The 20,940-nt window shown below is 38.0% G+C and overlaps 1 protein-coding gene across 6 annotated transcripts in view; it reads right to left on the bottom strand.

The window, feature by feature from the left end:
* The window catches only part of SLC4A7 (solute carrier family 4 member 7), a 96,886-nt gene that overhangs the window by 53,619 nt on the left and 22,327 nt on the right, over positions 1-20,940 (bottom strand). For 5 of the 6 annotated variants that reach the window (XM_030007819.2, XM_030007816.2, XM_030007818.2 and 2 more), the window contains exon 2: positions 7,004-7,085. In XM_030007819.2, the coding sequence (XP_029863679.1) occupies positions 7,004-7,085 (82 nt within the window). Of the gene's footprint in view, positions 1-7,003; positions 7,086-16,177; positions 16,354-20,940 lie in introns of those variants that run through there. The other variant, XM_030007817.2, reaches the window with a different exon arrangement.

Genomic DNA, 20,940 nt, shown 5'->3' with positions numbered 1-20,940 from the left:
TTATCACTAATTACATGAGACATGCAGGTAGCAACAGTAGTAGGAAAAGCTGAGTGCCAGCTGACGGAGCTACGCAGGGATTCTGGTACAGTATGTCTGCCCCAGGTCTTTGTGGCCCACTGCCAGCACCGACCTCCCTCGCCTGGGAAAGGAGCCAGCACTTGGTACCTGTGGGAGGGGGGACGAGCTGCCCTTGCATCATACCTCCACGTCAGACCGTAGTTGGGCCCCACTCTTTATCTGTGCTGAAGGTTCTTGGTCCAGCCTGTCTCTGCAGCAGAGCTCGGGAAAAAGTATACATACCTTCGTCCACTAATAAAGAAACCAATGTTCTCAGCCCTTCACCGATGCCATAGCCTGTAAGGACACCAGGCTTCCACATTCATAAGGCTGTGCTTGTAAAGTATTTCAAAAGAAACGTTTGCAAAGAAGATTTTCCCACTTCATCAATGGGTCACAAATACATTCTCATGACAAATTTGATCACATCCCTCTCTTGTACAACGGCTGCATACATCTTTAAATGGATCAGCTTGCTCCCAAATGCATCTATTTCCTGATATTTTGAGATATGGAAAAATATTACAGATGCAATCTTGCCTCAAGTAAGGGTTGCCCTTTCTGAGAAAAACTCAAAACTTTCACACTTTCTTTATAAAATAAGGAATGTTCAGAAATTTAAAAAAAAAAATTCACACTTTAAAAGCTTTAACTGCTGTAAAACCATTAGCTTTCAGTGAACTGCAAATGGAGAAGTCACCCATTCAGAAAGACTTCTGACATCCATCAAGTCACAAGTTTAGCCAATTTTTGGAACAACTGATTTTAAAGGGATCAAAACCAGTAAGATAAATGTTATCAAAAGCCATCAAGAAACAACAGGCTTCAGAATCAAGTACAGTCTCCTATTTCTTCTGCCTCATCTCAAAAATTCAAAATTTGAGCAATCTGGAGCCATCAAGTTCACTGAAAGTTTTAAGTTTCAATTGGTGCTGTTTGGTAAAACTTCAGTTTTATGGCAGTACTACTTGAATAACAATTTTATGTGTATTTCAGGTTATAAAACTGCAGTTAGTTATCTTTTTATAAAATTTCTGAGGCAGTCAGAACAGAAAGACTACATAATGTTCTCTCAGATAAAACAGGTTTGAAAATAAAAAAAAAATGTTAGGACACAGTTTATGTCAAACTTTTAAAAAGCATTGCTTCCATCTTAAGTCTATTTCACATTAAATATTTATTTTACATCTTTATGTAAAAGGCATTTGTTTTGAATGACATCCATTTTAAAAACAACTCTGTTTTAAGAAGAAAAGCTAAAATTAGCATGGACATTTCCCAAAATGGATTATGAAGATTTAAGTATAAGCAAAGTTATTGTCTGCTGCAAATGTTCTCAGGAACTCATTCAAGTTTAAACACTGATTCACTTTGAAAAACCATTACTAGAGGATAGACAATGTGATTGAGTCATTTTTTCTGTTTTGGAAGGCGAATATTAGATAATCTAGACTTACTCATTAGAAATTGTAACAAATTTGAGGGTACGCATATTGTAGAACAATGAGTAATCTCCCTCAAAGATGAGAGCAATGATGGTATCAAAACTGCTAATTTTTTTTAAGTTTATACAATTGTTATCTAGCTAAAGAATATGAATTCTGGGGTGCACTAGTCTATGCTTCTTTTATACTCAGTTCTTGTTAGGTTAACATCAAGAAGTCTCAAATGTAAAAACAGAAAAAAATCTCTTGTCTCAGATAACTCCTATTAAGCTTCACTTGCCAGGAGCTTACAGCACGTCTTTCCAGTAATTTAACATGCAAGTAAACATTTCAGAATTTATAGTAATTTCTAAGTACTGTGTCTGGCAGAGTCAGAAACAACTTCCAAAAAGAAAGTTCTAGAAATTAGAAATAACCCGTCTCCAAAACCAACGACACATCAACACTGAAAATTGTGTCTAGTCACTTTGGTTGTCCTATTGAGTTTTACATCTACACAATCAGGTTGCCAACTTTCCCTCTCAAAAGGCAGTCTGAAAACAGTTTTGATAGCATTTGTTAAGGATTTACCTCTGTGATGAACACCACAAAAAAATAAGTTGAGGACAATTATTCTCTGAATATTGCATAAATGAACAGGACAAGATGTGGACTGTATAATGCAAAAGATATTATAACTAAATTTTCAACATGTGTGATGAAGGTGTAGCAAGGCGGCCTAATTCCAAAATTCACTTAATCAAGATTACATTAAAAATCACATTAGGAAAACATCCTCAGTTTTTGTGACTTATAGAGAAGCTCTGAGCACAGCTAACATTTATTTCTGAACAATAAGGACAAAATAATTTATCCTGCACCAGCTACTAGCACAACTGGTGCAAGTAAACCTTTTGTTGATGTTGCATATGACTCAGAGCATGTCTCATATACCTGACTAGCTGTACTGTACCTGAATAGACATGTTTTTGCTTGCTCGCAGTTCAACTCAACTAAGGGAGCTGGCAAGATCTTACCAGTCCAGGGATGTCACTAGAGAGGATGGATGAAAGCTGGTCTGCAAGAATCATTAATGACCATCCTAAATTTTTGTTTTCAGAAGCAGTTACACATCACATTTTTCTACTTTTTGACCGCATAAAAATATACAACTTCATGAGAAATAGCATTTCAGAATTCCTTTTTCTGTTAAGCACAGTTCTCTTCTAGACCATTAAGGGATCTCGTAAAGGTTCAAGCATTCATTCTGTAGCTTGAGAACCGTAAGAAGCCTGTTCTGTACTGCCTGTCTAAATTAGTACAGCCTATTACAGAACAAAAAAACATAAATACTAAGCACAATCTTAAAGTACCAGCAGCTACAATGTCCTATTGTACTACTTGTGTTTACCTGCTCCTGTACAATTTGTTTTCTTAAAAGATTTTACAGGAACTATTTATTGGGTTTTTAAGAATTGCAATTTAGAAGCATCTAAAAGGTAGATTAATAGTAAACCAGCCACCTGAAAAAAATCTTAGCAGTACATTCTACTACAAAGTTGCCATATAAGTTCTCTTAGTTCCTCAAAGTCCTTTCATAATACTGAAACAATTTCTAACTAGTCATACATAACACGTTAAACTGCAAAACACTTACTTGTAGAGCAAGTTTCCCAATTAGATATACAATATTCACTTCTCGAGGGGAAAAATGGAGGATTATTTAATTACTTGTCCTTATCAATTAAGATAAACTGAAAAGCACAGCTGCTTTCTTAAAGGAAAAATAAGGCTCTAAACCATCACAACGTATCAGAGATAATATGGTCACTTGAAATGTAAACACTACTTACACCTGCCACAGGATAGTGTGAGAGTAGACTAGCTATTAAATCATCTTAACTCTTGAAAGCTGCTTCTTGGATTTATGCCACAGAAAACTAGTCTACTGAGACACACACTCTTGACCTCAGATTGTTTCTGGAACAAGACTTCTGTTATGTGTAAACTCCTTATCTTTGCTATGCCTGTAACTGGTCTGCTAAGAATAACAGAATATATCCCTTTTCCCTTAAACTACATCTAGTAAATACATCCGCAAACCAAAGTGGAAAATTAACTACACATTTTAAAAGATAGGTCCTGGTAATACCAAGCCAAACATATTAACTCAGGTTTAAGAAAGATTTCCTTAAACATGGTTCTTAACAGAAAATGCCTTTTACAAGATGGCATGAAATACCTCTGCCATTAGTATTCTTGCCTTACTTCCAGCTCCTGCCCTACTTTGTTATTACTCTCATTCATGGCAGCTCAGAGTCTGGCATCAAGTTAAGAACATGAGGTGCTCTTAAAAATGTTATTTTAAGATGTTATTCCCCTTTCTAGCTCTTCTGTAAACTGACATTTGTTATTGCAAAGTAAGGCCTTACAGCTTCAGTAAAGAGCAGTACCTTTATTTAGTACACACAGTCTGCCCACAATTGCAGTTTACCATCTCTAACCGTTTCTCTTTTACAGGAAGAAAGTTACAAAACAAGTAGCCTGTGCCTAACCTTTCTAACCTAAACATTGTCACTTCGGGTATGTACCACACTTTCCCAGCCACCATAAATAGAATGCAGAGCTTGGGAAGCCCTAACTCCAAGATCTATTTTCCCCTTTAGCATCTGGCCCTCTTTCCATTAATATTTCATCACAAAACTTCCAGAAAATAGAAGTATCCAATACTGACAACACCAAGAAACTTTTGCTTTAGTATTAGTAGCAAAATTATGCCTTCTACAGCACCAAACCAATCAACGTAAGTTTGTACAGGGTTTAAAGCAGTTAAATATCACCTGACCATGCTGGCTTTTAAAGGTTTGGTGCTTCACACCATAGCTAAACTGAATTAACTGCTTGCTGCTTCTCCTTGAAAATGAATCAACACACACTTCTGGAAAGGTTCCAAATTCCTAGAACTCCTCTTCAAGTCACCAGAAAAACAAGTTGGAAAACTGGACTGAAACAGTTTCAGGTCTTAGAACACTTAAAATACCTAATGCTTGACTAACAGGTCTTCCTAAGCCTACAAGAAAACGTTCACAAGTCAGTAATGAAAAATAATACTACCCATTTTTTTACTGCTTGCAGCCAACAATTCCGTTTCTCCCCTAGCAAGATTTTAATACTAGAATTAATGATCTCATAAACAAACAGAACTGTAAGTTCACAGAAATTTATCCTCTAAAACACCCCGAATCTAAAGAATCTCTTATTTAGTGAATCTCAGAGGAGATGACTATAAGTCATAAACAACTGTACTTCATACCTTTCTCTTTCGTACAGGAACAGAAAAACGTCTTGCTCTTACTTTGGAACAGTTTCCACTGGTGAAAGTCAAAATACATGTCCCTCCCTTTCCCCATTCTACCATTAACACCCCCCCCCCAAAAAAAAAAAAAAACAAAAACCCAACCCAAAAGACCAATTTTCTTACAAATATGTAAGATACTACTAAATATATGTAATTGCCAAAAATAATTCCTACTTATATGTGAAAATGTGCATCTACATGAAGCTTCAGACATGTGATAATCCTACTGGAATACATTTTTCTTCTCAGATACTTATTAGTTATTTGTTTAACCTCTGTATATCCAGCCCTCTCACACGTTGAGACACACTGGGTCACTCCAACAAGAGTCAGAGGTAGCCAAAGGAAAGGTAAGGCTGCATGGCTAAGAGCAAGGTGAGGACAGTAAGATCTCCTCATCTCCTCCTTTCAACAGCTGTTAATGTTGACTCAATTGCTCATGAAACAGAAGTCTTGGTTCCACCTTAATTTATTCTTTGGCCATGGGTAAAACAGGGGTATTTTCCACAGTCAGCAATGCAAGTGCTTAAATTGCCTCGAGCGGCCTGAACCCCCTGCCTTCCCACCCAGTATCTTGTGTAACTACAGCATTGTACTAGCTGAAGCACTCCTGCGAATGTGCTAGGAAAGAGACTGGGGAAGTGATCTGGCTGCATGTTCCCATGTCATTCTTTGTGGTTGAAGCGTTACAGCTGTTCAAGCTGCTGCAGGGCACACTACTCCAGCTGAATGCCTGCTTCCCCTTAACCCCTGCCCCTCTGCAAAACACACACTTGTTTTTCCTGGGTGATCTCCCAGAGAAAAGCAAAAGAAGAAAATGAAGGAGGAGACATCTTAAATCTGCACTGAAGATTTCACTACAGAAACAGACATGGCAGTGGTTTTACCACAGCTCAACCCTATCTAAATTGGCATTGTTGCAGCCTCCACTGCTGCACCTCTCAGCCTCATATTCATGCTTCCTTCCTCCGCTCAGCGCTGTCACACATCCATCTGAGTGGCAATCTGGTGTTGGGTGCTCCACTGCTGAGATCTTTCTTATTATTTTCCTCTGTCAGGACTGTTACATCTTCTGCTGGCTTAACATACCAGGCTTATGGTACAGTCAGACAAACAGAAGTGTCAGCACAAGATGGAAAGCAGTAACAGACTGAAGGGAACAGAGCAAGAGTATGACTGGAACAGCAACAAACAACTTTAATCACTTTAAACTGTCTCTTGTTAGACCACAGTATAAGAAAATGTGACAGCAACCTAAATCAACTTTTCTCAGCCAGAAACTGCTGCTATAATGGCTCTGCACTGTTCTCAAGCAGTAAGAGTTGGTACTGTCAGGAAATGATACTTAGTGAATCTACTAATAGTCTTCCAGCATTTTGCAAGTGTTCATTAAGCTTCAGAGCATTCTGTGTGAAAGGTGAATAAATAAGATTCTAAGACTGGACCTCCCTAGCTTTTTCCTCTGGCTTCACTAAATAGCATCCATGAATCTTCATCCCAATCTACTTCCTTTTCAAGTCAGTAAGATATTGTATCTTAGACGAAGTATCTAATTTCGCATTTTGCCATGTGTAACTAACTAGGTGCCATTTTTTGCTAAATGCAGGATCCCAAGTCAAATAATGAAGACTAACAGGATTCCATAATGCTTTAACTGACTGCATATTGCAGAATGTACAGTTTACCATGGAACTAGAAGCACTGTTATCTGTTCAGACTCTCAGTATTTAAAGTGCATGGCCACACTCACCAGCATACTTAACTTTCAGAAAACAAAATAAACATCTCCCTCATGGCCCCTGTTCCCCGAGTTTTGATTCTGCAGAACTTGACATCATTCATGCTGGGAAATTACTTACCGACAGCAATCATTTTTTCAAACCTACAATCTCAGAAGCAAGCTTTCCTTGAAAAGCTTCATAAATATTTTTTTTAATATTTTTTTCTGTGACAGATTTGAGTAACAGCATTTATTAGCATGCACAGAGACAAAAAACAGCGCATGTCATCTGCTGTTCGCTGGTTTTATGCCTAGAATTTCATGATGGCCATAAAATCCTGATTCTTTTTAGCAATACTGGCTGCACTTGAAGGAAAATAGATCTTTTATCCAAAGGCAAAAAATGCATATTAAGCAAACAGAAAACCACCACAAACTTACTCTCTAGTTCTTCTTTCTCGAAGTTTGTATTGATAGTAGAGCTGATTTTGCCCATATCCACAACAGCTTCTTCATCATGACCCTGCAGAAACAAAATACAAGTTAAAACTAAATACAACTAATTTTTTTCTAAATTCCTAAATATATTCTGCAGTTCTGAAGCTGTTTGTCAAAGTTTTCTAGAACAACACATTTTCACCTCTTAAAAACTGAGAAAGGAAATGTCACTGAAAATCTACCCATCCAATTCTTCATGAAAACATACCCTGTATTGAAGGAAAATCAGAGTACATCAACAGATATGCTAAGTACCATGCAATTTGCTTTTGCAATGCTCTCGAGTTCATCGTATCAAGGATCAGGACATACATTTCAGGAGCGTGATATTCTTTTAGTTTTACATTCAACAGCAATGAATCTACTTCAATAAAATAACTGGCAAATTTATAAAAAGTTACATAAGTTAACATTCAGAAATCTTGAACCCATTTGCTTAAGGGACAATTCCTGTGTGAGATTTTCCAGCACGAGTAAGAAGCTTTCATGAACCAAAGGTTATACAAAGGGGTGGCAAAAGAGTTAAGTTACAAAAGTTGGGGGTCTCTCCCTAAACCAACAGTTTCGGAAAGATCAAAATAAGCCTTTCACTTGGGTTTCCACAGACAGCTTGTTGACCACACCTGTACCTAATTCATGTGTTTTTACGCACAAAGTTAGGAAACATCAGTTGCAAGACGATCTGTTCAGATTCCATTACTACTGAAACTATACCACTCATAACGCAAAAGCACAGTATTTGAAATAGAGGTAGTCTCACGAATGAGGCTTTTCTCTGAACGTGCCCTCTAATCTCACATTTAGCACATCACTAAAGCAGACCTTTAAACACTGCCTTTTGCTCAATCTTGAAAAAAAAAAAAAAAAACACAAAAAACAAGCCCTTAAAATAACCAAGCAGTAGAAATCTCATCATCTCATCTCAGACTTGACATCGAAACAACATTAAAGTTGCCCTTCTCCAAACGTTTGCATTCCTTAGAATACAGTCCACTTTAACAGCTCACAAATTATGGCCTCCTGGCAGAACTGGTTCACCAAAAGAACTGCTGCCTGCCCTAAGGGTAATGCTTTACTTCACATCTAACCATGTATAACCGCAGGATAGCTGCTAAAGAATACTGTCCTTGCTCTTTCTACTTCCTTGGGCACACACTTTTTTCCTTCAGTCATATCTATCAATCATGAAGTCAGATACAAAGAGCTGAAGCAATGGATTTATTTTTTTTTAAACAACTTAATTAGTTTTCCATTGGATCAGTTCACCAAACTGACTTTTCTTGTGGTCATATGACAGCTAGATCCACCACAAATAAACCTGTTTGATCACTGCTTCTGGCAGCATCCCACTGGTGCATTTACATCTATCAACATGGGATCTGTAGTAATGGTTTCATGAGAAAAAAATGGAAGCCTAAATCAGGATTCTTACACGGACTAGGAACCCTAACAGTGTCAACATTCACCTAAACTCAGCTGGCACTATGTAAATAAGCAAGATACAAAAGAAAAGAGTGGCACATGGCAGAATAAACCTCTGAAAACTAAATACAGGTCGATTCTGAGCCAAAGAATAGGGTTTTCAAGAAAGGCGTTACACAGTAACATAACTTTGTCACTACTGCTACATTGCAAAAGTAGAGTTTTTCATTCACGTCAGAAAAATCAAAACTCCTGCACATTCCAGACAGCTACAATTAAAAAACTCAAGTGATTAAACCAAGGTCATGTCTGATGGGCAGGCAAATCTGTGAAAATGTTACAAGGACTTATTAATAAAGAAATGGCAGAAATTTAGAAAGTGTCATGGTGGTAAGATGGGGGGGGAGTACATTCCTGTCTCCTACACACCAAAATGAAATTGAAAAGACCTCTAGAAGATGCCTTCATAATGTAACTGGCCTCTGTTATCTCTCTGATAACGATTCTGGAGGTAAGGAAAAACACAGTTGCAAAGTAAGTCTTGGCTGTTATCTTTACTGAAGATGGATTTTCCAACAGAGATTAGGGGGGAAAAAATTAACATGCATAAACCCAATAGCAAAAAGAGGTCTCTAAGTAGCACCATTAAAAAGCTTAAGTTAATCAATCTTTTGAAGTACCAAATAAGTACAGCAAAACATTAAACTCCATTGGTAAGGCCGTAACACTACCAAGGAGTAGTCAAGCATACCTACTTTCCAATTTATCTCAGTGACACAGAAATAGAAGATTACGGGACTATAGTACAGAGCAGTTCACAGAAACGGATATACACACAAATCCTGCATATTACCAGAAAACTCAAAATAGAGACGGAAATAGATGAAGTATTACAAATCCTCCAAATTATCTTAAGTGTCTTACAATATGAGAGAGGAAAAAAACTTGGTATTAGGAAAACCACTATTAAAACGTCTTCCACAATTAGCTTCATGGTTACAGCCACAGACTGCTGAAATATCCTGTACCTTACTCTTCCCTTCCACCCCCCACAAGTACTTTCAGGACACTTGGAAGCTTGCCAAACACACAGTTTTTGAGCAGTATACAACAGTTTTCTCCATATTATACAAACTACTGCATACTGGTAGAAAATTACAAACACACTGCGGAAAATACACATAGAAGAAAATATTTTTATCTCCCAATAACATTTTGAAATTGTACTTGCTGTATGCCTTATACCACGTTATTAATATTTATCACCCTTTGCTTTAGTAACAGAAGTACTTTGCCAACCGTATACATACAGAAGCAGCCTTCAAAACCACATCATGTGAAAGTAACATGTCTTCTGAGATTAGATTACAGAAAGGCATGCATGCCCTTGCAAACCCTTCTATCACTATCTCAAAGTACTCAACACATGCAAAGACTCTTCCAAGAATAAACCATTAGCAACCACAAATATCATACATAAAGAAAGCATATCATTTACAGCCTTTGTTTAGAAAAAGACAAAGCATCATTTTAACATAACCATTTGTGATGCCAATAGCAAACCCGACCATAACATACTTTTGCCTTAGGTCAGGTAAAAAACCCAAAACATTCAAATATGCTATAAAACTAATTCCAAGCTACAACCTTTTCCTTGCTAAAAATAAAGTCTGTAGGCAATAGGTTTCCAGTAATTATAGAAGCTCTACCATGTCAGTTTAAGGCATGAAAGTGAGAGAAAACCATGACAGTTGCTGAATCAAAACACACTCCCATTCCAGTTATATGTTCTACTTTCTGAACATTTTACATACATAAAAAAAGAGAGGTGGGATTGTTTAAAACTCATCAGCTTCCCTTTTTTAGGCACAGAGAATTACTTCATCTTAGAGCAAGCATCCTCTGCAGTTTACCACCCATTTCATGTGAAACTTTACGCACAATAATCCCACAGATGCCCAAAAAACAGCTGCCAAAGTAAAATCTAAGACTAACTTGGAACGTATGTAACATCTCTTTTCAGACAAGAGACAAAACAATTGAGAAGGGAAACAAACAACACAAGCAGCAACCAAGGTGCCCCAGGGAGAGATGAAGCCTTCACCTTTGGTTTGCTTTTTCACAAGGAGATGGTCGTTTATAGAAACAGAACAAATCCAGAGTACTTCGAGGGGAAAAAAAAAAAAATTCCTAGTATATTGTATTAAAATACACTAAGTATACTTTTCCCTAACACCAAATTTGTAGATACTCACAAATGTACTGTAGAAACAACCTCCCAGTAAAACCGTAGTATTCAGCCAGAGGTACCTACATATACTACAACATGTCTTCTCAGCCTCCCAACTTTCCCCAGCATGAAAAAGAAACACCTTTTCAACTGTTGCAGACCAGACAAGACTTTCAAGACTCTTTGCTCTAGCAGAATTCCAGTAAGGTTCCTCTTATCCAGGAGAAAATAATAACTCCCCTTTCATTGCAGACAAACAAGTATCCAGAAATTGTTTACACTTTACTTATTTACCTTCTCAAATATTCATCTTCATTTAGTATGGTACACTTCTCATACCTAAAATATTAACGCTACCTGTTTTTAAAAAGTAGTATTTAAAAAAAGCCAATCCTAAATTGCATGAATCACTAAGGAAAGCACTCAAGTTTGCAAGAGTTAAGTTGTCAGCCTCCAGCAGCATGTGTTAGTTACTGTCTAGTGGACCGGCACAAGTATGACGCACAGAATATTAAATCTAAAGGAAACTTTCCACTGTCATCTGTACAAGCTCTTCTCACCACGCAGGTCACCTAACCTTATGCAGTCACATACACACGACAGACTTCAGATGGGCACACTGCTAAAGTGCACTACTGAATAACCACTTCCAAGAGATACAACTTGCTAGCAATACATTTTTAAGGACCTTGAAATGTAGTTCAATCAATTCATTCTGGTGATAGACAATGATCATACAAATGGCTCATACAGTTAACTGTAAACCTTTGAAATCTAAGAGTAATACAGTAATTGTGTTGAGAATAATTTGAGCTCAACATTTAAACCCATTACTTAGCTAAGTCAATGTTCATGTACTCTATTTACAACCCCTCAGCTCAAAGTTCTTCCCCAACAGAGCTGGGGAACTACTTGCAGCACCAGAAGAGATAGCACTAGCGTTCGTGGGAATAAGTAGGGCACAGAGGACACAAACAAAGAAAAAAACCACCATCTTCCCCCCCCCCCCCCCCCCCAAAAAAGAAAAAATTACATTACCACTCTCATGCTACAAAGAACCTTCACTGCAGCATGTATTCAAGTAAATGCAAATGAAGAAAAAACAAACCTAAAAAAAACCCACCAAACTCCAAACAACCAGGGGAGGGGTGGTTCATGTCTACATTTTTCCCTTATACATCTGTCCCCGGCCAAGAGTTTAAAACTTCTAATTTTGAAACTATTCTACTACAACTGCCTACACCATCACAGTGAACCTACATATTGCTTTACAACTGTAATTATATCCCATCCTCTCTGGCTTGAACAGAAGGTGAATACTTCCCCCCTCCTTCCCACAAGAACCCACGGATACATCTCTGCCTTTGTAGAGACAACAGATCTGGCAGACAGGATGTAGCTCTTAGGCTGGAATGTGGCACCAACAAACCATTCTTCTCAAAACATGAGCACACACTGCTTACAGACCCAACTGGTAAACCTTTACAGCATGCTACTATAGATTTACATACCAAGATCAACAGCATATGAGAATTTTTGCACAGTGCATTTTGCTCTTCGTACTTTGTTCTTCATTCTTTCATCATCAGTACATAGCAGCAGTTAAGCTGGGTCAAACGATCCATCCAACCCAGCATGCTGTCAAGAGGATACAACAGTAGAGGCCTTCAGCAAATTCCCAATAAACTTACAAATCATTGCAAACAGAATTCAAAACGGTGGCTTGACCTAGACCTAGGAAGGCTAGTCAAAGCAGGATTTTTGTTATATCTTCAGCCCTCACTTTGTTGGATTTGCATTCAGAAGACAGACATGATAGCCATCAAGGCTCCAGTAACAAAAAAAAAAAAAATTAAATAAAGTTACCAATATTGCTCTGCTTGAAAAATAAAAGTTTAGCTGGAAAAAGAAATTGAAACCTTCATTTTGACCACATATCTCAAAGATAACTAAAGAGGAACTACAAAACCTAATTTTGCAACTGTTTTCCAGGTATGTGTATGTACATATATCAAATATTTTAAAACTGACCTTTTTGTATAGATATACACACACAAAAACTCATTTGTTTTGTTACAAACAAATATATATATACTGAAATATATTGTTCAGATTAATTAAGAACCAGTAGGGTAATTTATAATTCAATTTCAAAGCAGCATTTCTTAAGTGGTTTCTTTCAGAAGCCTGCATTTCTGTTCTAAGCACACGTAACACTCCATGTAGTCAGGAAATAAAATACATCTCCAGTTTACAGAATGCACATACAGCCTCTTCCCTACCCATTCAATGTCCCAGAATTGCAACCTAATAAGCACTAATACTTGGGGGGGGGGCCGCAGGGAGGAATTAGACAAGACTAGTGTTATCTCCTAATTTCACAGGACTACAAGTCTACCAGTGACAGCAACCCTGGAAACGATAAGAAAAGAAACCAGAAAATTAGTATATTTGTTAATGCCATGTGGGACTACTGTATGCAGAGTTCAATGACAATCATTCTACCTCTGGCAATCATCAGCAGTAGGTCTACATTATAGCTCTCCCACTGCTACCCATACAGAGCACCAAGTAGCCTTAGGTAAGAATGAGTAAATTAGGAAGGGCTTTTTGACATGGTTCACCTGCAGGAACAACTAACAGCAGCACTTGGTAAGTTCTAAATATATTGTTTTACTTCTGTCAGATTGATTCTGCTTTTAAACCAGAGGTAAGATGAGCCTATGGTGGCCAGGAGGGCAGGCATCTCCGATTGCTGCCTCCTTGAAAGACAGCCAGGATATGAAAAAATCAGTTCTTACTACTATTTAGAAAGTGAAGGTATTATTCAGCCTGTTAAACAGTCTTTAGCTGAACTGCACAAGCAGTCCTATAAATGCATTTGAAGTAAGTGCTTTGGGCACAGTATTGGTGTACATAGCAATACTGTATCTTCAGAAGTTGCCAAAGTGATGAAACACTACCAGTTCTAAATCAAGCACATCAACCTGACAGCCAAGGGAAAACGTACCAAACATAAATGGGCCCTGTCTCATTTTGCTGGCATACAATTTTTAGCTGGCCTTGCCCTCTAAATATATATGGATGAGAGTAAAATTAATAGTAATTCACAAATAGAACACTCGCCAGGCTTAAAATAGGAAGCATACCATATTGATGGGTTCCCCCTTGGTTGAATTTGAGATGGTCTGATTTGCACAGGAACAGCTGCTTCCCAGATTCCCCCCCCCCCCCACTATCACAGCAGTAGGTATTGCTCAAGCACTACAGGAAAGACTCCAGTACAGCTCAAAGGTTTTGGTGTCACCACTCACCCCCACGGCCACGCCTTTTTCTTGTGAATTTTATCTGTGGTTATACAATTACTATTTTACACAACTATCCTCACATGTAAATAAAGATCCTTCCTAATCAAAGCAATACTTAGAGCCTCACAGGAAGGTCTGATGCTTAGATTTCAGTAAGACCATAGCTATAATGAAAGAGGTTAGAGAAGTTTTTCTAGCCCACTAATCCTCTAATTAACTGCTCAGCTTTACCCTACTAAATACATCTGACCAATCTGCTTCTAGAAGACTTAGAAAAAACACAGGAGCTATACAAACCCTGTTTGGACGAGCATGTCCAATAGACACCAACAGACTTCAATAAGACTCTCCAGAAGTTGCATTTTACTTTTACTTTTCCAAAACTGTATGTGGAAGACAGTAAAGACAGACACATGTGTGCTCCTTTCAAAAAAACCAAATCAAACAAACAAAAACCCCAAACAAAACAAAAAACCACACCACACAACAACAGAAAAACAACCCACTACACTTGGAAAAAAACAGTTCTAAACATGTTAATGTTTTGCTTCCTGCACAGTTGAACATCTAATGTTTATAAATAATTTTATTTCAGTGGTTCTAGCAGGCATTACTCTGGCCACTGTCACACTGAGCGCCACAACCTGCAAGACAAGCCATGTCCCAGACAAATCAGACACTAGTAAACACAAAGTGCTTGTGTTAATCAGAACACAAAATTAAATTGGGAGAAAAAAGCAGAAACAAAAGGAAGCATGAAGAGACTGGTCACAGTAGTGACTGGCCATCAACCATAGCACACCACAGCAATTGGGCAAAAAAAATTGCATTAGAATGAACACAGGAAAACAGGATGGCTTGATTAATATTAAGGCATGACTAAAATGCAAGAGAATATTCAATTAAAATTAGAAGCCCACTTGAATTCAACCTGAGTGTTCTGCAAGCCATAAAATTTATCACCATGCATAGTTGGCAAATAATGTCACCAATCCAACACAAGATACCAAGTTGCGTATTTAACATCATAGTAGTCGTTTTACAAAGTTGCATTTTATCACTGCCTCACAGCACTAAATTTCATTCAAAAAAATTCATAGCACCATTCACTTCAATTTCTAAAATTACAGTTAGAAAAAACAGAAGTAGTAGAGTCTTTGTAACTAGTCACCTCAGATCTTTGCCTAGTCTTCTAGGCATATGCATGCCTGACACAGTTATGTGTCCAGAGCTAAAGTAGCACCACAATGAAAATCAAAAATCTATCACTGTACTACAGAGACCCTAACAAACAAGACCACTGCAGTCAGATGCATTTAAATGAAACTCTTACTTGTTATGCTCACACAAGGAAATAGACAGTTTAGTGGTCCTCTTACAAAATTTATATAAAACAATTCAGGGGTCTTAAAAACTTCATGACTTAGGAAAATTCCATGCCATAGATTTCAGTTTCCAGGGAACTCTAAAGTAGCAATCCCTGTTACACACTGCACTGCAGTTAAAAGGCAGTGATCAAGACTACCTATACAAGAGCTAAGCAATAGCTTCTAACACTAATACTAGAGTTCACTGCTTCATTGTAGAAATCCCCACACACGGAGTTTTGTAGCTATGCCACTGAAGTCTGAAGAAAACACTATCTCCATGATCATTCTACCTCAGTTACACAGCTCATTAAGTTCACCTTTTTTTTTTTGTCAAAAGGAAATAGTCTATTGATTGTTCACGATTCTTTACCAGAAACTTCCCTGCTATACTTGCACAGGATTACTCAAAGCCACAGCTGATAACCTTTAACTTAAGAAAAGCTGACTCAAAATAATGCAAAAAGGGAAAAAAAAATAAAATCAACAAAAAAACACACTCAACCCCTCTCAAAAATCTGGTAGTATACTCTCATGATTTTAAAAGCACATTTTCTTTCTGAATTGAGCCAGTTACTATGATTAAGCAATTCTAACTGCACAGAAAATACCTTCCCCAATACAGAAATCCCTACTTCAAGTATTATTTCCATCACCAGATCTTTCAAAAATTTCTTCCACAACTAGTGAGTCTAAGGTAGCACACCACTTTGAGACACAGTTGCTAAATGCCACTTGCATCAAAGCATGTTCGAACCATTATTAAGTTATACAGCTGGTATTTACATACAGGTTGCATTTTCTTCCCTGGACGAGCTCCTTCCATGCTGATGTGCAGAAGCGGAGAATGCCCTTGTACAAGACCCTGTAATGAACCTCCCAAGAGATCAGAGACTGCGCATACATGACTGCTTTAGCTCACTCTGCTTGACACAGATGTACTCCGGGAAATTGCTCCCCAGCCCTGCAGCCAATCGCTCCCTCGCCAGTCTCTCATCTCCCAGGCCACTGATTACAGCTACCGCAGGGTCGAACAAGAGCAGAATGGGCAAGACAGCATGCCTTCAATTCCTCCAGCTCAGAGAATACCAAAAAAGGAACTCAGAGTTCGAGACTTAACATTTTCTGCATCAACAGCAGCTAAGAACAGCTCCAAGGTTATATTTTTGCTCTGATCCAAGACTTCATTAGCACTACAAAATGAAAGCGCATTTGTACGTCGGGTCCCAAAACAGAACAACCCAGAAGTCAAACATCTGCTAAGTGTGTTTATAGCTGTATTATCGACCTTTCACTGAATACTCATTCCAAAGTAGGTTTTTTTACATAAGCCATATATTCTTGTTCAGCAAAATAAATGAGGGCTTCCTAAAAAATCCTCGGGTTTTTTTTTTTTCCTGTTGAAGAAGTAAAAAAGCCATGCTGTTACCTGCAATTAATTTCATGTACCCTTCTAGCGTAAGATGGCTCTCTGTTTCAGGTATGATGAGTAGCTATACTTTTTCCTTGCTTAAGACAGCCTTAGAAAAACACTGCCTCCACTCTAGCAGATCAAATTCAGAGCTTCATTTCACTCTTCGCCCCCTTCTAACTGACATACCTTAATCTCCTTGTCCCATCATAGAACGCATAGGAGAACTGGCTCTTTAAGGCGTTATCCATAACTTAACCTTCATGACGCGACACTGCCTTGCTTGTTCTTTCTTCTTTCATTCCTACTTCTTGGATAACAAGAACTCTAGTAATGAAGCTGGACTGGTGCCACCCCAACCAAAAAACAAACGAACAACTTGGACAAAACAAAACCAATAGTGTACTGTTCATAAACTTGGGGCAAATACCACCAGCCAAAGAAACATACTGTGCAACTGTGAAGATGGTATTTATCACCTAGCAGTGCAGAAATCAGAAGACCACATTCAATTCCCCTTATTGCCCTTCTCAGTCCAGAAAATTCTCTAACCATAGGCTAATAAAAGTATTCTCAGATAGTGATGACAAGTGAGTTTAAAAGTAGTTTGTTTCCACTCTGTAAATAGATGTTCACCCTAATGCGTGCGTGAATCTTTTCACTTCCAAGCTATTGAAGGCCTCCCTGTTGCTCTATGTAAATGATCATAAACCAAATGATTCATATAAGAAGAACAAAGTTAAACAAAAATATCAGGTACCCTAACTCTTAGTGATCTCAACTGAGCATCTTAAACCAAACCTATTCTTTTCGTAATGCAGAGCACAGATTCATACAGTTCTTCAGCTACTCAGATGAAGACTGAAACAGCTATGCTGAACTGTGTTCTGATGGCTCTCCTACACTTTAACGCAGTCTTCCCTTAGCATAAATCTGTAGTAGAAGTACTTCAATTTCTAAAAGTACAAATAGTTGGTTTGTGTAGGCTCTGTGTGTCTGTGTGAAGGGGGAAGAGGCTGTCTATTCCTTTGGGATAGAATGCGAGGGGGTGGCAGGGGGGCCAGGGGGAGGAGCCGCTGTGGAAATCACACCTTTGATTTTTTTATTTTATAAGTTTTGGAAAGAATACTTACTTGTTTTGGAAACCTTAAAAACAAACAAACAAACAAACCATCTCTGAAGCAGTTTATTGAAATCTCTTTCTAGTCTGTAGTCAACCAATTCCTAGTTAATAGTCAGTCTTGGAACAAAAAAAACACTCAGAGGCTTTATTCATTTAAAAAAAAAAAAAAAAATAGAAAGCAAAGAACATGTGCATGTAGAGCCAAGCTGAAAAATCCAACATTCTAAAACATAAACAAGTTTTTTTTCAAACAGATGGAAGTTTTTTGTCTTTCAAGTCCCATACCAAAATACTTCATGGATAAACATCTGCTCTTACCTAAGAATAAATACCAGGGAAAAGCTTCGCATTAGATGGAGAACAACACAGCAACTTCAAACTGCAACTGTCTCAACATGCTTAACTACAGAAGTATTCTAAAACAAACTGTATGCAAATATACTCAAAATTATCACATCCTTGAACATGTTCAGTGACAACACTGTGAGAACTCAGAGCAAAACTATTTGTGCTGCAGCAATATTTCAACCATATGCTTGATGCTGCAGAAGTGTATGAAGGTTGGTTTTTTTTTTAAAAAAAGAAACATAAGTAACTATCACGAAACACACTTTCTCCATCAATCGTTCCTTCTTAATTTTTACTTTTATACCCCTTCAAGTTCCACTTATTTGAGCTTATCTCCAACTATAAAAGCACTTTTTTGGAAAGATGGGTCCAAAAAAAAAATATCTATTCTCCAGACAGAAAAGAAAGATTTCGTCTGAGCTCTTAGCTCTTTGCAAAACTTTTAATCTTTTCACAAGCGATATATAGTCCATGATTTCCTTGTAAGTAGTATGGGCTTCCATTAAAAATTCCCTCAAAATCAACTAAATTGGACTAATTCCAAAACTTCTGTTAACCATGGGGTGGAATGCAGAAACGTTTACAATGGATTAGAAGAGTAATTTTCATGTCATTTGTTATGACTAGTTTCTGGATCAATCTGTAAAAATATCCCCTATCACATCTTACAGCAACACTAGCGTTAACACACCAGCAAGCTGTATATACTACTACAGCCACAAGCTCTTCTTTCCAATCCTCTTTTTTTTTTTTGCTTTTAAAATGAGAGCGCAATTATGATCCCAGTCTAGCACGAGGTGGCTGTAAACTGCCTTACTGCAGGGTCCGCAGAGCCTCTAGCAGGCAGAGCTGTGCTTCATCTGCCATTCTGAGACAGCAGGACGCAAGCATATTTTTATTTAAAGTAGCTGCAGTGGGACTTCCCACATGAGCTCAAGCCCAGCACTAACAGACCTAGCTAGACAGGAGCACAAAGAAACTGAGCGCTCATTTTCTTACAAAGGGGCCATACTGACATACCCACAGATCTAGCCCTGTAAATTGGTAGATCTGTTATGAGATTTCTATTGATACTTTAAAATCCTGTTTTGCGGGATGGGGAGGGAGAGTTACCATAATCCAAACTCAACCCTTCCTTCCTTATATGAACAAATTATACAAAATTAACATGACAATCTTTTCTAACATTGCAGCCCAAAAAAACCAACACAGTTCACTGCCACCTTTCTTCATGTATCTGAAAGGACAGCATCTATCATACTCAAAGCACCTCTCTCTAGAAAATAATATTAAAAAAAAACAAGAAATACCCATAAGACAATAAGACAGTACTTCTAAATGAGGCTTTATTTTGGATTGGGGCACAGGGGGTGGGGGGAGCAGGTCACAGGGGAGTCAGGAAGGGAGGCAAGGTGCTAAGGAATTAAGGTGATGCAGGAGCAAGTTGTATGACACAAACTGTCCAGTATTAGCATGCCAAATACCAGTACAGATGGTTTTGTTCAGCTTCTTATTAAATGGGAACCTAGTAACTCATATTAAGAAGAACAGACAGCTTCCTACAAGTTTTCTGTTACACATAAATTAAAAATATAAGCTATTCCTCTAAGGAGATGTTATTCCCTTAGCAAGGGAACACAGAAACCTTCGTAGGCAGTGGCTCATCATTTAATGAAATAAAACTACCCATAAAAACCAAGAGTTTGACTGCCTACAAGTGTATTTCCACCTAACAGCCAGTTCCCAAGAGCTACATCTGCATAGCACGCTTCAGCTTGCTTCAGTTTGTATCGGCACGTACGCATGGAACTGAGTGTTTCCAAAAAAAGAAAAAGGAAAGGAGGGAAAAAAAAAAAAAAAAAAAAGAGGAAGGAAAAAAAAAACCACATAGATGTATTCTGTGCAGATATTCTCTGGTGTATTGTCCCAGTAGTGGACTCCTGGGTTTCTCAGCGCATTGCAGGACAGCTGTCACAAGCCACCGAGATCCTGAGAGCGAGCATGAGGCAGATAACTAATTTGAGCCCTCCTGACATTACACAATTACACCTCATTCCGAGAGCTGCGTACTTACTCTCTAGAGAGAATACCACTGAAATTTGTAACCTGAATCAGCATCAACAGCAAGATTACTATATACTCTCTTGTATAGAGTACGTAATTAATCTACCGGCAGTCCTGATTTGGGATACATCGATAAAGCAGGAAAACCAAAGGTATATGTGAAGTTTTAGAGTACTTTACTTATTTCTGGACTCAAAAACATCCCTCAGTAGAGACAGATGGAAGAAATTCACCATGTTCAAACAGAACACTACCAAAAATTTCACTTCAACATGTATGAGCATGTGGTCACCATGCAAATGGCATTGAGCTAGGCTGGGGGGGGGTGGGGTGATTTATTTGTTGGGTTTTGGGGTTGGGTTGGGTTTTTGGTTTTTTTTTGGCAAAAGAATGAGGATGCTTTCTAAATTCAAAGCTACTCACTTTACAACTACAACATATCCGCCATTGCTTGCTTTTACATAAATTAATCTCCAGGCATTTTGGCAGCATTTTTGAGAGATATTCTAATTTTTCTTTATCCTAAAGAATTCTTAGATCACTGTGCAAGTTCACAAGAACTATAAACCAGGGCTGTTTCAACACTATTAAGGCCACCTCACCAAGG

The sequence above is a fragment of the Aquila chrysaetos genome, chromosome 3, assembly GCF_900496995.4.
Source record: "Aquila chrysaetos chrysaetos chromosome 3, bAquChr1.4, whole genome shotgun sequence".
In the NCBI taxonomy this organism is placed as follows: domain Eukaryota; kingdom Metazoa; phylum Chordata; class Aves; order Accipitriformes; family Accipitridae; genus Aquila; species Aquila chrysaetos.
The sequence above is the reverse complement of the archived record's forward strand: the minus strand, read 5'-3'. Positions and strand labels throughout refer to the sequence as shown.